Genomic DNA, 12,992 nt, shown 5'->3' with positions numbered 1-12,992 from the left:
TAGAACCTGCCTTGATCCTGCCTCCTCGCTGACTTGGCCACCCCATGGCAGAGCGGCCAGCATGGGCAGGGTCACAGGAGCGGGGCCGGCTCCAGCCCCACAGCATCAGGCACACAGGCTGTCAGCACAGATCAGAGCGCAGTGGTGCACAGGCACCCGCTGGCATCGCTCGTGTTTAATCATCACCACGCAAGAGAAAACAACAGGAGAAAGGGAAGTGAGCAACAGTAGGAGGGGGCTGGCATGGGGCTGTTGGCACGGCCTCAGGCCTGCAGCCCTGGCAGCAGCGTGCTGAGGAGCGCGGCGAGGGCCAGCGTGCTGGTGGCGCTGGTGGCGGCGGCGGCGGCGCTATCCAGCGGGAAGGGCTCGGTGCTCCTCTGCAGCCAGTTGTACTCCTCCTGCAGCTGCTGCCGCTGCAGCTCCGGCCCCACACGCTCCCGGATGCTCTCGTAGTAGGTGTTCAGGTACCGGATCTAGAGCCAGGCACCGCGGGGGTTGCGGGGGCTGCCCCGGCCAACTGCCCCCGCAGGGCATCCGGATACCCCACACCCCGTCACCGGCCCCATCTGCAGACCCTGTTGCAGATGGCTGGAGAGCATCCCCCCTATGGGGGTCCCTACCCCTGCCCTCCAGCTCCCGCTCTGGGGCCGCTCACCCGCAGCTTGAGCGAGTCCCTGTCGTAGGGGCATCGCATGTCCCCCCTCTCCGTCCATGCATCCATGCCTGCCCCAGCCTCATTTACCTGCCCTGATCTCCCCATCTCCCACTACATCCATCCTCCAGCCCCCTTCACCCACCCCATACCCCAGCCCCAAGCTCTGCCCCCTGCCCCAAGCACCCGGTACCTGCTCTGGAGACAGGAGGCTGATGTCGATGAGGTTGCGGTCATAGGGCACCAGGGACACTACCTCAAAGGTCAGGAAGGGTGTCTCCTCGCTCTGGTGCTGCACAGAGAGGTGGCGTTGGGTGCTCCCAGCCCTGCCTTGGCGCCCCCTGCCAATGTGCCACCCCCCAGCCCAGCCCCACTGCAGCACCTCGGTCTGTGCCTCCACCACAAGGGCGATGTCCTCGATGCGGATCCCGAACTCTCCATCCTGGTAGTACCCGGGCTCTAGGGGCCGGGAAGGCACCTGGTGAGCGCTGAGCCCTGGCAGCTCCCCCAGCCCAGCCCTGAGCGGGGCCGAGCACGGGCATCTCCTGCCCAGAGCCTGAGGCACCGGCATGCGCGGGACACGTACCAATGGAGGTGAACATCCCGGCCGTCAGAGGCACATTGTTGGACTGGAAGCCCACGGGCCCTGCAGGGGACATGGGGTGGTTACAGCTCCTGGGGACGGGGTGTGCTGTGGGGACACACTGGCAAGGACCAAGGTGTCACACTGGTGAGGACAACGTGGCCGCCACCACAAGGACCATGGGGCCACCCTGGCAAGGGGGCTGTGCGTAGCCCCAGACGAGCCCCTGTCCTCGTCCCTGTACCTCCCATGTCCCTGGTGCTGGGGCTGCAGCACCTACATTCATGGACCGAGAGGAAGTTGCCGATGCCATGGCCAGTCCCATGGCCGTAGTCGAGCCCCACGTCCCAGAGCGGCCGGCGGGCGAAGGACTCTATGTTTCTCCCTGGGAATGATGAGGTGGGATGGGGGCGTGTGCCAATGGAGACCCCCCCCATCCTCCTCCTCCTCATGTCCAGAGGGCCTGGGCATGGCTGGGCTGCCCAGCATCTGGCTCAGCACCTACCGGCAGTGTTGGGTGGGAAGACGAGGCGGGACAGGTCGATGTTGCCCATCAGCACCCGGGTGTAGGTTTCCTGCAGGCGGCATGGCTGGGGCTGAGCATCACAGTGCCCAGACACCCCCCTGGCACATCCAGCCCTGGCTGGGACATTGGTGCTGGGCACCAGGGAGGGGCCTTGGCTGGTACCTTCTGGAGTGGGGTCGGTGTCCCCCAGTGCACCGTCCGTGTGATGTCTGTTGTCCCGTCCCTGCAAAGGGGGGGACGTGATGTGGGTGATGCAGCCCCAGTGCTGGCTTTGGGCCCCCTGGCACCACCCTGCGCTGGGGGCACGGGGAGGGATGGGGCATGCAGAGATGGAATACACACAGGTATTGCCCTCCCGTGTCTGCGAGGTACATCTCATCCACAGAGAGCTGCCGGCTGCTCCCGTTGGAGGGGCTGTGAGGGGAGGGGGGTCAGAGTGTGCTCTGTTCCAGCTGCCCCCGCCATGCTGCTGCTGCCAGCCCTGGTACCTGTAGTGTGGCAGCGCGGCGTTGAGCCCGCTGGCGCAGATGGACTGGAAGCTGGGCCCGCGGTTGTGCTCTTGTGCCCTGGAAGGCAGCAGGGAGGAGGATGCTGGGGGTCCCCGGGTGCCCCACTCCGGGCAGGGGGGGCCGCGGCTGCAACACTGACTGGCGGAGTGCGTCTATGTGCTGAGCGCCCGAGAACTCGTCCACCTGCCCCTGCGGGACCGTCTTCTCCAGCCACAGCAGGTACTGGATCACAGCCACCGCGTCCCGCACCTGGGGCATCAGAGAGGGGACGCTGGCACCCGCTGCCCCCGCCCCTGCTCGGGGCTGTGGGGACGGGGACAGCCCTTACATGAGCGGCTCGCAGCAGGTCCTGCTCCTTGCTGTTTTTCACAGCCTTGGCCAGCATGACGGGGGAGTAGCTGTCCTCCAGCAGCTTCTCCTGTAAGAGCAGGCTGGGGTGGCACCAGCTCCCCGTGCCCCAGGGACGGCCGCGGAGCATCGCATGTCCCCACGGCTCAGTGGCACGGGGCCACCCCTGAGCCCGGCATCACCCGCGTCGCCCATGGCCAGGGTCATTGGCACGTGTCACTGCAGACATGCGGCTGTGCCCCACCTGAGGGATGAGGCGGTAGAGGCCGTACGTGGTGTACTCGGTGCCCAGCCACACGGTGACGTTGCCCTGCACATACTGGCGGAGGTGGTCCGGTGTCTGGCCGTACTCCAGCAGCTCCACACAGAGCGGCCCCGGGCAGGCGGCCTGCAGGGAGTGCCGCGCCGCCACCGCCAGCCGCTGCTCCCCCACGAACAGGCTGGTGATGGGTGGATGGGGGGTGCAGCCGAGGAGACACCCTCATCCCCCCAGAACTGGCCGTGTGGGACACGCTGGGGGGCTCGGAGGGGACGCTGGGCTGGGAACAGGGGGTGCTGCACCCCAGGGGGGGCTGAGATGGGGGGGCTTGGCCTGGGGAAGACGTGGGGCTTGGAGGGGACAGTTAATGGGGCTGGGGGCTGCAGGATGTGGTGGGCTCTGCAGAAGGGGGAGCTGGGCTGAGGAGAGGGTCCTGTGCGTGCTGCAGGGGAAGGGGGGTGGGTGCTGAGCCCCGTCCATGCCCCATGTCCACAGGGAGATGTTGCCCACCTTATGCTTGTGTTGGTCAGCAGGGTGTAGGAGTAGAAGACGGGGTTGTAGGGGATGTCGTCACCACGGAGGTTGAAGAGCCCTGGTGGGAACAAGACCTCTGAGCCCCTGCCTGCTGGCTGCCCTCCCACCCCCAGGGCTCAGAGCACACGGCACTCACCATGGCACCCACCATGGCACCCACCGTGGCACCCACTATGGCACCGCAGCTACTCACAGGCTGTCTCCTCCAGCCCCGACAGCAGCACGGCCGTGGGGTGCCGGACGTGCTCCTCCATCTCCTGCCGGATCCGGGCCACCTTCTCCTGCCAGCTGCTCCCTGGGACAGGAGCAAGTGGCTCAGTGTGGGGAGCCCCACGGCCCTGGGGGCCAGCACAGCCCGGCAGCGCTGGTGCTCCTACCGATGAATGCCTCCGGGAGGCTGTAGATCTCGCCGGAGGCTGCAGGGGGTCTCTCACCACCCCACACTTGGTCCACCAGGTTGGTCTCGATGGGGAGCAGGGTCCTGCCGGAGCCTTGCAGAGCTTGGCTGTAGCTGTTCCAGGTGTCTGAGGGGGGAGAAGCCCATGGTGGGCTCAAATCCACACCCAGGAGCTGCCCGCATGTGGACAGGGTTCACCCCAACCCTACCGATGGAGAAGAGGAAGGGGTCCAGGCTGACGTTCCCCCCAATAGGAACCGCGTCCAGGATCCACATCCCGATGGACTCAATAAGGGCTGCAGGGGAGAGCTGGGTGGCACCAGAGGAGGCTGGGGCTGGGGGCTCCTGGGATTAGCAGGTGCAGCAGCCGCCAGCCTGCCCCCACTGACTTGTCCTCTGCAGCTCCCAGTTGCAGTCCAGCTGCCGCTCTGCCTGCGTCCAGTACCGGCTGTCGGTCCACAGTGCAGCCTTGTCCTGTGTCACCACGCCGGTGCCTGCGACAGGAGTGGGGCTCAGGTTGTCACCTGCACCCTCTCTACAGGCAGATGCTGGGGACCCCCAGGGATCCCCAGCCCGGCTTCTGGTGTGGAGCAAGATCGTCACAGAACCACAGAGTGGTTTGGATTGGAAGGGACCTTAAAGCTCCTCCAGTTCCAGCCCCCTGCCATGGGCAGGGACACCTTCCACTAGAGCAGGTTGCTCCAAGCCCCTATGTCCAACCTGGCCTTGAACACTGCCAGGGATGGGGCAGCCACAGCTTCTCTGGGCACCCTGTGCCAGCGCCTCAGCACCCTCCCAGGGAAGAGCTTCTGCCTAAGAGCTCATCTCAATCTCCCCTCTGGCAGGTTAAAGCCATTCCCCTTGTCCTGTCCCTACAGGCCCTTGTCCAAAGCCCCTCTCCAGGTTTCCTGGAGCCCCTTTAGGCACTGGAGCTGCTCTAGAGTCTCCCCTTAAGGAGCCTCTCTTCTCCAAGCTGACCCAGCCCAGCTCAGCCTGGCTCCGGAGCAGAGCTGCTCCAGCCCTCGCAGCATCCCTGTGGCCTCCCTGAGGATCCCCAAGGATGAGGACAGTGGGGCTGCTCTCACCTGCGGAGCCGGTGAAGCCGGTCAGCCAGCTCAGCCGGGCATCCCGCGCCGAGATGTACTCGCTCTGAGCCGGGAGCGGAGCCGTGAGAGGCGGCCGCCGGCCCCGGCAGCAGCAGCAGGGCCAGTGCCCGTGTCCCCGCCTGCTCCTGCCTTACCATGTGCGCATCCGTGGCGGGCACCACGTAGGCCTGCACGCCGAGGGCCCACATGGCATCCCGCAGAGCCGCCACCCGCGCCGTGGTGTCGGTGGCCGTCGGGGGCAGGTACTGGTGGCAGAAGGGGACAGAAGCTGCAGCGGCGGGGCCGGGGTGCCCCCACGCTGGGTGTCCCAGGGACAGGGCAGGCTGGGCTCACCGGAGGGTCCGTGGAGCAGTCACGGATGTCGGTCCTGGTGTTGTCAGCCTGTGGCAGCTGGGCTGCGGCACAGCCTGGGACATGGGGACACCCGTGCTGCAGCCATCACCCTCTTCCCCAGCCAGAGCACCCAGCTGGCGTCTGCAGAAACCAGCGGCTCCAGCCCCAGGGGTGATGGGTGAAAACCAACACTGTCATCCAGCTCAAGAGCAAGTAGATGCTCCTGGAGCAGGCAGAGCCTGGGGATGGGCTGTGGATGGGCTGGAGGTGGTGGGATCCTCATGAGGCGCAGCCAATGCCCACTGTGCCTGGGAGCTGGGGAGGGGGTTGGCAGGAGCCAGCCCTGAGCATCCCGGTGCTGGGGCTGCTGGAGGAGCTGCCCAGAAGCCCTGGCTATGCCCCAGCAATACCTGGCCTCTCCCTAGTGCTGCTGGGTGTCCGGTGCCACCACCGGCACCGCCTTGCCCCGAGCTTTCCATCACCGGCACTGCTGCAGCTGCCGGCAGGGACCTGGTCCTTCATCTTAGGGGCAGTGGGTCACCCTTAGCACCGTGTGGCCCTGGGCGCCTGGTGTCCATCCCCTGGGAGCTGCTCCTTACCCTTCACCTCCCCAGGGCTCGTCCCTGGGGTCAGGCAGGTTTAGCCCCTCTCTGCAGCCCCCTGCCCAAGGGCTCCGTAAGGGCAAGCCCACCTATCCCTCACCCAGCTGTGGCTCCAACTGCTGCAGAGCACCCAACACCCTGTGCAGCCTGGTTCCCAGGATGTGTTAGCCCCGGGTGAGCCCCCTCCAGCTCCCAGCCCCCCGTGGTACCATGGAGCAGGAGCAGCCAGGCTGGGATCCACTGCAGTGGGCGCATAGCTGCGGGACGGGCACGATTCCCCAGTGCAGTGCCCTGGGTGACAGGTCCCTCCTCCTGCGCCTTTGCCCCAGGGGTGAAGGATGCTGGATGGGAGGGACGAGGCCTGGAGCAGAGACAGGAGGTTGTTGTCCTGGGCATTGACAGCGAATTCTGCTGCTAAATAAAAGCAAACAGCAAAATCAACACAAAGTCCAAAGATCCTCCTGGAGCAGAGGTCGGGCTGTGCCAGCTCAGCTGCCTGCGGGGTGCTCTTCTCCTGTGTCCCCAGAAACGTCTGTCCCCTGGAGCCACCGAGAGCTGACAGGGGTCCCTGGGTAGGGGGCAGATGAGTCCCCAGGCTTGCCTTCCTCCTCCATCTCCTCCTGCTCTAGCGGAAGGTGTCCCTGCCTGTGGTAGGGGGGTGCACCTGGATGAGGTTTAAGGTCCCTTCCAACCTAAACCAGTCGTGGTTCTATGATTCTATGGCATGGAGCAGTGCAGAACATCCTCCACGCTCCTCCTCCTCCGCCAGGTCGCTGAGCGGTGCAGAGCATCATCTGGTCATGCCGTGGTGGTCCCCAGCCCAGCGCCCAGTGGCAGCCCAGGGCTGGAGCTGGCAGAGACTGGGGGGTGCAGGGGGAACCCCACAGCAATTGCTGAAAGCTGTGCCATGGCGGGGGGCTCGGCTGCATGCGGTGACTGTCCCGTGACTGTCCGGTGTGTCACCGCAGCGGCTGCCACTGGGACCCCGATCACCACGAGGTGGCACCAGGACTGCGCTGCGCAGCTCACAGCCCCCTGTGACCTGTCCTGTCCCTCTGTCGCTCTGTCCTGTCCCTCTGTCCTGTGCCCTGTCCCCTGCCCACCCGCCCGGTCCCACCACAGCTCCGGTGCAGCACGGGGCCGGTGGCAGCGAATCCTGGTGGTCCCGCTGCCATCCTGTCCCTGCTGAGGCCTGGCACGCTCATGTCACGAATGCTCTCCATCCACCTAAGCCTGGCATCACGCTCTGGTCCCTGCTCAGAGGACCCCTGGAGGGGTCAAGGGGGATCCCCTGTTCCAGCGGCCCGGATGCGGACATGCAGGGTGGCACCAAACTGCCTGTGTGATGCAGTTGCTGTGGTGATGGTCAGGCAGCGCTTTGCTGCATTCTGCTAATTATTGAGATGTGTTAATGATGTGTCCGCGCATGGTCCCTCCTGGCCCTGTTGCCCTGCCTGCTGCACCAGGCCCATGGCTCCGCACAGGAACAGGGGTGTCCCCACAACCCTTTATTCCCAATTGCTGAGCTTGATACCACTCCCTGCCACATCCAAGGGATGGGGCTGAGGCTGGTGTGTTCATCCCCACGGGTACAGAGTCAGTGTAAGCCCCACGGATGCACATCCCTCTTCTTCCTCTTCTTCTTCCTCTTCTTTCTCCTCTTTCTCCTCTCCTCCCCCCATCTCTCGGGGGTGTCACGGGCCATCCCGGCCCCGCAGGGCCGCCCGGGCAGGGCAGCGTCAACAGGACGAGGCTCATCTCATCGATGCCGTGCGTCCGGTGGGGCCCTTCCCTCCCGCGGGAGGTTTCCTCGAAGATGAGCAGGAGGAAGGCTTTGGGGGACATCCTCCCTTTGTGGGCTATTGTTGGCCTTCCGTCACCTGCGCGGCCGCGGGGTGACTCAGGCCGGGGTGACGCGCCCGGCAAACAGGACGTGGTGGAGGAGGAGGGTGCCGGCACAGGAATGCGGAAGCAGCGGTGGCACCGGCACCGGCATGCGGTGAGGATCCTACCCCTGCCCAGCCTGGAGATGGGGGGTGGCCGGGGGGTCCCCGCTGTACCCAGGGCCTGGCAGCTGCCCTGCAGGGATGGAGGTCCCGGACCGCATGAGCTGGGCCCCTGCTGAAGGAGCACCCCACTCTGGGCTGCTGGTGGGGACCCTACAATGCACCAGCACCTTGGCTGGGCTGCAGCGGTGGTGGTGGTGCAACCAGGACCAGGACAGGCACAGAGGATGTCCTCCTCCCTGCAGAGATGTGCAGGGTCACAGCATGGTCCCTACACCTCCCCTGTAGCCCCTCTTACAGCCCCCCAGCCCATCCCACAGCCTGGCACAATCACCGCAGATGAGGACAGGGGGAGATCACATCCTGCCCATGGCAGGGGCTTGGAACTGGATGATCTTAAGGTCCTTTCCAACTCAACCCAAACCATTCTATGATTCTATGATTCACCAATGTCATGGGCAAACCAGGCTGACTTGGGGAAATGAGTTCAATTTATCACCAACCGAATCAGAGTAGGATAATGAGAATTAAAAATTAAATCTCAAAGCACCTCCCCCCCACCCCTCCCTCCTTCCCAGGCCCAGCTTCATTCCCAGTTTTCTCTACCTCCTCCCTACAGCTGCGCAGGGGGATGGGGAATGGGGGTTGTGGTCAGTTCATCACACGTTGTCTCTGCTGCTCCTTCCTCCTCACACTCTTCCCCTGCTCCAGCATGGAGTCTTTTCCATGGGAGACAGTCCTCCATGGACTTCTCCAATGTGACTCCTTCCTATGGGCTGCAGTTCTTCATGAACTGCCCCAGTGAGGGTCCCTTCCATGAGTGCATCCTTCAGGAACAGATGGCTCTGGTGTGGAGTCCTCCCCAGGCTGCAGGTGGAGATCTGCTCCACACGGACCTCCCCAGGCTGCAGGGACACATCCTGCCACACCATGGTCTGCACCATCGCGGCAGGTGGAGATCTGCTGCTCCATGGCCAGTGGCAGGTCCGTCTTGGATCCAGCTGCATTGGTTCCATCCATGGGTGAAGCTTCCTGCAGCTTCCCACAGAAGCCACCCTGTACCCCCCCTCCACCAAACCCTTGCCACACGGACCCAGCGCATCCCTGTACCGACACCCCCCCCACTGGGCACCTGCCCGGGGGACCCCCGTGGACCCAGAGGAGTCACTGTCTGGCTGTTGGCCTGCAGAGCCCCGCCGGTGCGTGGGGTGTGCTGCGGCTGTCACTGCGTCACCGTGTCACCATGTCACCATGACAGGCCTTGGTGCAGGACGTTTCACATTGTGCCCCAACTGCCCCTTTCCCATGGCCACCTCCTGGCCCCAAACCCCCGAGGGGTGGCACTGGGGGTCCTGGCTGCCAGGCTGCAGGGAGAGGACAGTCACAACGATGGTTGAGCATCCCCAAACCCCCTGCGAGGTCTGCAGGGACTGAAAGGTGACGTCCTGCCACAGTGAGGGTCCCCATGGCCTCACCCACCACAGCACCAGCATGGTGCCAGCAGCTAAACCTGCAGCCCACATCCTGCAGCCCCACCACTTCTGTGTATGGGTGGGCCCAGGGTGCTGTGTATAGATGCTCTGGCAGAGGGGCATTGTGCCCCCCCCGGGCAATGGCTGGGTGACCTGGGGGGCAGCAGAGGGGTGCAGGTGGACCCCTCTGATGAGGGGCTACAGGACAAGGGCTGCCGGCGAGGTGGGCGTGGGTGATGCCAGGGCAGCCTCCTGCAGCCCCTGGGTGCCAGGGGAAAGAGGTGGAACTGAAAGAGGGTCCCGGGCCAGGCTGGGGGGTCCCATTGCCCTGAGGGCTGTTAGTGGGGGTTCCCCAGGACGGGGTGCGGCGGGTCCCGGCCGGGGGTTCCCGGCAGCGGGGCGGGCCGGGGGGCGGTTCCCCCCCGGGGGCCCGGGGGCCACATGACCGGGCGGGCGGCGGGGCCGGGCCGGGCTCACACCGCCTACAAATACGGCTCCGCCGCGGCGGGGCCGCCGCCGCCGCTCGCAGCCCCCGGCATGGTCGCGCCGCGCTGGCTCCTGGCGCTGCTGCTGCTGCTCTGGCTCGCCCTGTCCGCCGCGGGTGAGTGCGGGACCCCCCGATCCATCCCTTCACCGGTGCGGCGCCGCCCGGTGCCCGCGCTGGCAGCGGGGCGGGGAGCGGGGCTCGGGGTCCGGCACCCGCTGCCCGTGCCGGGCTGGGCAGGACAAAGCGCTCTTCATGGTGCCAACAACTGCCCGTGTCCGTCCGTCCGTCTGGCAGCCGAAACAGCAGCAGCCAAGGGCCGGGGAGCAGCCACCGACCCGCCCGGTGCCACGGTGATGGCCTCGGGCAAAGCCGGGTCTGGCGGCGGGACCCCGGCCCGGCTGCACTGCCCGCGGCGGGTCCCGGCACGGCCCCGGCTCGGCAGAGCATGGCCACACCGGGACCGGGACTGGGACTGGGACCGGGACCGGGACCGGGACCGGAGCTGCTGGGACTGGTGCTGGGACAGGAGCATCTCAGCCGGGCACCCGGGACTGGGGCACAGGCTGCGGAGAGGGGGCACTGCCCGGGGCTCAGCGGGTGCTGCCCATCGCTGGGGCATGGAGGCACCGGCGGTGGCTTTGGGGAGCACTGGGGCCAGAGCCTGAGGCTGGTCTGTGCCCTCGGCGAGGCCGGTGGCTGCAGCCAGACGAGGTGGCCCCGTTGGGTGCAGGTGGCCTGGCCCAGCTCAGCGCAGGAAGCACTCGGCCGTCCAATGGCTCCTGCTGGGGGCAATTCAGGAAACGGGTGGTGCTGCCCTGGCACAGGCAGCCGGAGGTGCTGGCAAACCCCACGGCGTCCTCGTCTCCACCCCACGTGCAGGGGTGAGGGACCCGGGTAACGCTCTTCCCACCATCCCCAGGGCCGCTGGGCGCTGCGCCAGACAGGCAGGATGTGGACGACGGCCTCATCCGGATGCTGGTGCGGCCACGGGGTGCGCGGCGCGGGGCTGGGCACCGGCCCGGTGGCTGGCGCAGGTACCGGAGACCCCGGCCCCGGCTCTCACACAAGGGCCCGATGCCTTTCTGAGGCAGGTGAGGAGCAGCAGGGACAAGGGGACACGGGGACACGTGTGATGCTGCCGGCGGGGAACTCACGGTTCCTGGCTTTGCTCTCGTTGCAGGGGTGCCCCCAGCCTGCCCAGGACACGGCTCCCACTGCCCGCACGGTGCCATAACCCATGCTGCTCATGCCCCGGCCCCGAGCGCAGGGTCCCACCCGTGAGCCCTCGGCTGGAGCCACCTCGTCCCCGTGGCTGCCCCTGGAGGCCCAGCACCGTGTCTAGCTCATGTGGCACCAGGTGCTGCTGCGATGGTGGGCTTTGACCAAAGCACTTTGTCAGGCAGAGGAGCTTCTCCAGCTTGCCCTGGGTGGGGGGGTCCTATTTATTCCCCTGGTGCTAACCCCGCACCCTGGGTGAGCTGCTCTCCCCTTCCCGCTACCAGATCCCCCTCCTGGGGACCCCCAAGGCGTGGGGCGCCAGCCCAGGACAACGTGGGGGACTCCAGACCCCTCTGCCTGCTCCATGCCATGGGACAGCGGGAGAATGGGGGGTACTGGGATCTCTGTATCAAGCACTGACATATGCCAAAGGAGGGGCCCTTGCTCTGAGCTGGGCCCTGTTGACCATGTCTCATGTCTGTAAAGATTTATTCTGTGTAAATACATATTTGTAATAAAGAGTTCTGATGACAAGAAACCCTTATTTTTGAGGTGTGGGCAGGGGGTGCCTGCCCTGCCCCTGGGAGGGCTCCCAGGGCCCCATATTCCCCCCCTGGAGCTGCCTGGTGGTGGCTGGGGTGAGGGCAGCCCCTTCTCCAGCCCAGGGCTGGTGGAAAAGATGCCCAGCAAAGACTGGGGAGGAGGGGAAGATGCAGGAGGTCAGAGTCCCCTCTGCAGAGAGGCTGATGATAGAGAAGGGGATGCTGGAAGGCTACATGGATGCTGGTCCCAGTCGGGGCAGCGTGGGGTGAGGGCCTGGGGGACCCTCTGGCTGTGGAGCAAAGACCCTGACTGCAAATGCTGCCCAGAACCCCCCACCTTTATCCCCTCCTGGGGTTTATTTTTCTGCTCATCTGAATTCCCTCCACATTGAGCATCAGCTGTGCAGAAACAGCTCTAAAAGTGGGGAGCAGGGTGGTGGGAGAGGCTCTGCTGGTGACAGCCGTGCTGGGACTTTCATGCCCAGAGGAGGGGACATGGCCCATCCCATCTCTCTCACTGACAGTGCCAAGTTCAGGGGATCCAGCAGCTCCTGAGCCAGGATAATGCTTTTGGTAGGGTTGTTCCTGCAGGGAGCCACGGGTGCACGGATGATCCTGCCCTGTACTGCGATGCTGATGTTGCCTTGGTTACCGGTACGCCCAGCACCCATGGGTGCAGTACCGTGTCCCCAGGATTTTGGCCGGAGGAGGATGAGGCCGGTGGGACCGGCCGGGGCTGTGTGGTGGAGGCTGGAGCTGTCTCGGGGGTGTAGCAGCCTCAGTGCTGCGGGACCCCCGGCATGGGCATGGCGCTCGCTGGCTCCATTTGACCCAGTTGCATCCGGAGCCCCCGCGGCTGCTGGATCCCCCTGTGCCCCCCCCAGACTGACCCCCCCAGCCTTGGGCAGCCGTGCTCAGTGCCCCACACACTGGAACAGCTGTGGGTGCCTGCAGCACAGGAGACCCACCCCTGGTGTCCCTATGTCCCTGGCGTCCCTGTCCCTGGCATCCCCCTCCCTGGTGTCTCTGCTGTCCCTGGTGTCCCTGGAATCCTTTTCTCTGGCATCCCGCTCCCTGCTCTCCTTGTCCCTGCTGTCCCCATCCTGGTGTCCTCACCCCTGCTCTCCCCATCCCGATGCAGTGGGAAGAGCCCTGCAAGGGGATGGTACCCCCGGGACAGGACCTCCCACAGCCCCAGCGGGACCCGCGGGTGAGGCAGTGCCCGTGCAGGGCCCCCAAACCCTGTATTGTTCGCAGGAGGCCGCCCATGAGCCACGTCGCCGGTCGGGGGCACGGGCAGGGGTGGCAGCGCTGGCGGGGAGGGGGATAACGAGTTAATGGGGGCCACGGAGGAGCGGAAAGGCTGCAGCTGCGGGGTGGGAGCAGAGCCTGGGGGAAGCGGGGCCGGGCCCAGCTGC

General features: G+C 65.8%; 2 protein-coding genes across 3 annotated transcripts; one reads left to right on the top strand and one right to left on the bottom strand.

The window, feature by feature from the left end:
• Positions 1 to 131: 131 nt before the first annotated feature.
• On the bottom strand, positions 132 to 6,163 carry XPNPEP2 (X-prolyl aminopeptidase 2). 2 transcript variants are annotated; one of them, XM_030498610.1, is made up of 21 exons: positions 6,059 to 6,163; positions 5,248 to 5,321; positions 5,049 to 5,159; positions 4,894 to 4,957; positions 4,198 to 4,302; positions 4,018 to 4,104; positions 3,789 to 3,935; positions 3,605 to 3,706; positions 3,388 to 3,469; positions 2,863 to 3,058; positions 2,599 to 2,688; positions 2,410 to 2,519; positions 2,250 to 2,327; positions 2,104 to 2,175; positions 1,924 to 1,984; positions 1,741 to 1,810; positions 1,516 to 1,620; positions 1,239 to 1,298; positions 1,035 to 1,111; positions 846 to 944; positions 132 to 473 (listed from the first exon to the last, which is right to left on the bottom strand). In XM_030498610.1, the coding sequence occupies exons 1-21, from the start codon at positions 6,102 to 6,104 to the stop codon at positions 264 to 266; spliced, it is 2,046 nt and encodes a 681-aa protein (XP_030354470.1). In that variant the 5' UTR covers positions 6,105 to 6,163; the 3' UTR covers positions 132 to 263. The 2 variants fall into 2 exon arrangements, with proteins under 2 accessions (XP_030354470.1, XP_030354471.1); XM_030498611.1 differs by having other exon boundaries at positions 3,605 to 3,709; positions 3,792 to 3,935.
• Positions 6,164 to 9,768: 3,605 nt separating this feature from the next.
• APLN (apelin) lies at positions 9,769 to 11,578 on the top strand. The gene is made up of 3 exons (XM_030498089.1): positions 9,769 to 9,928; positions 10,734 to 10,905; positions 10,995 to 11,578. The coding sequence occupies exons 1-2, from the start codon at positions 9,769 to 9,771 to the stop codon at positions 10,898 to 10,900; spliced, it is 327 nt and encodes a 108-aa protein (XP_030353949.1). The 3' UTR covers positions 10,901 to 10,905; positions 10,995 to 11,578.
• Positions 11,579 to 12,992: the final 1,414 nt, after the last annotated feature.

The sequence above is a fragment of the Strigops habroptila genome, chromosome 9 (assembly GCF_004027225.2).
Source record: "Strigops habroptila isolate Jane chromosome 9, bStrHab1.2.pri, whole genome shotgun sequence".
Lineage (NCBI taxonomy): Eukaryota > Metazoa > Chordata > Aves > Psittaciformes > Psittacidae > Strigops > Strigops habroptila.
The sequence above is the reverse complement of the archived record's forward strand: the minus strand, read 5'-3'. Positions and strand labels throughout refer to the sequence as shown.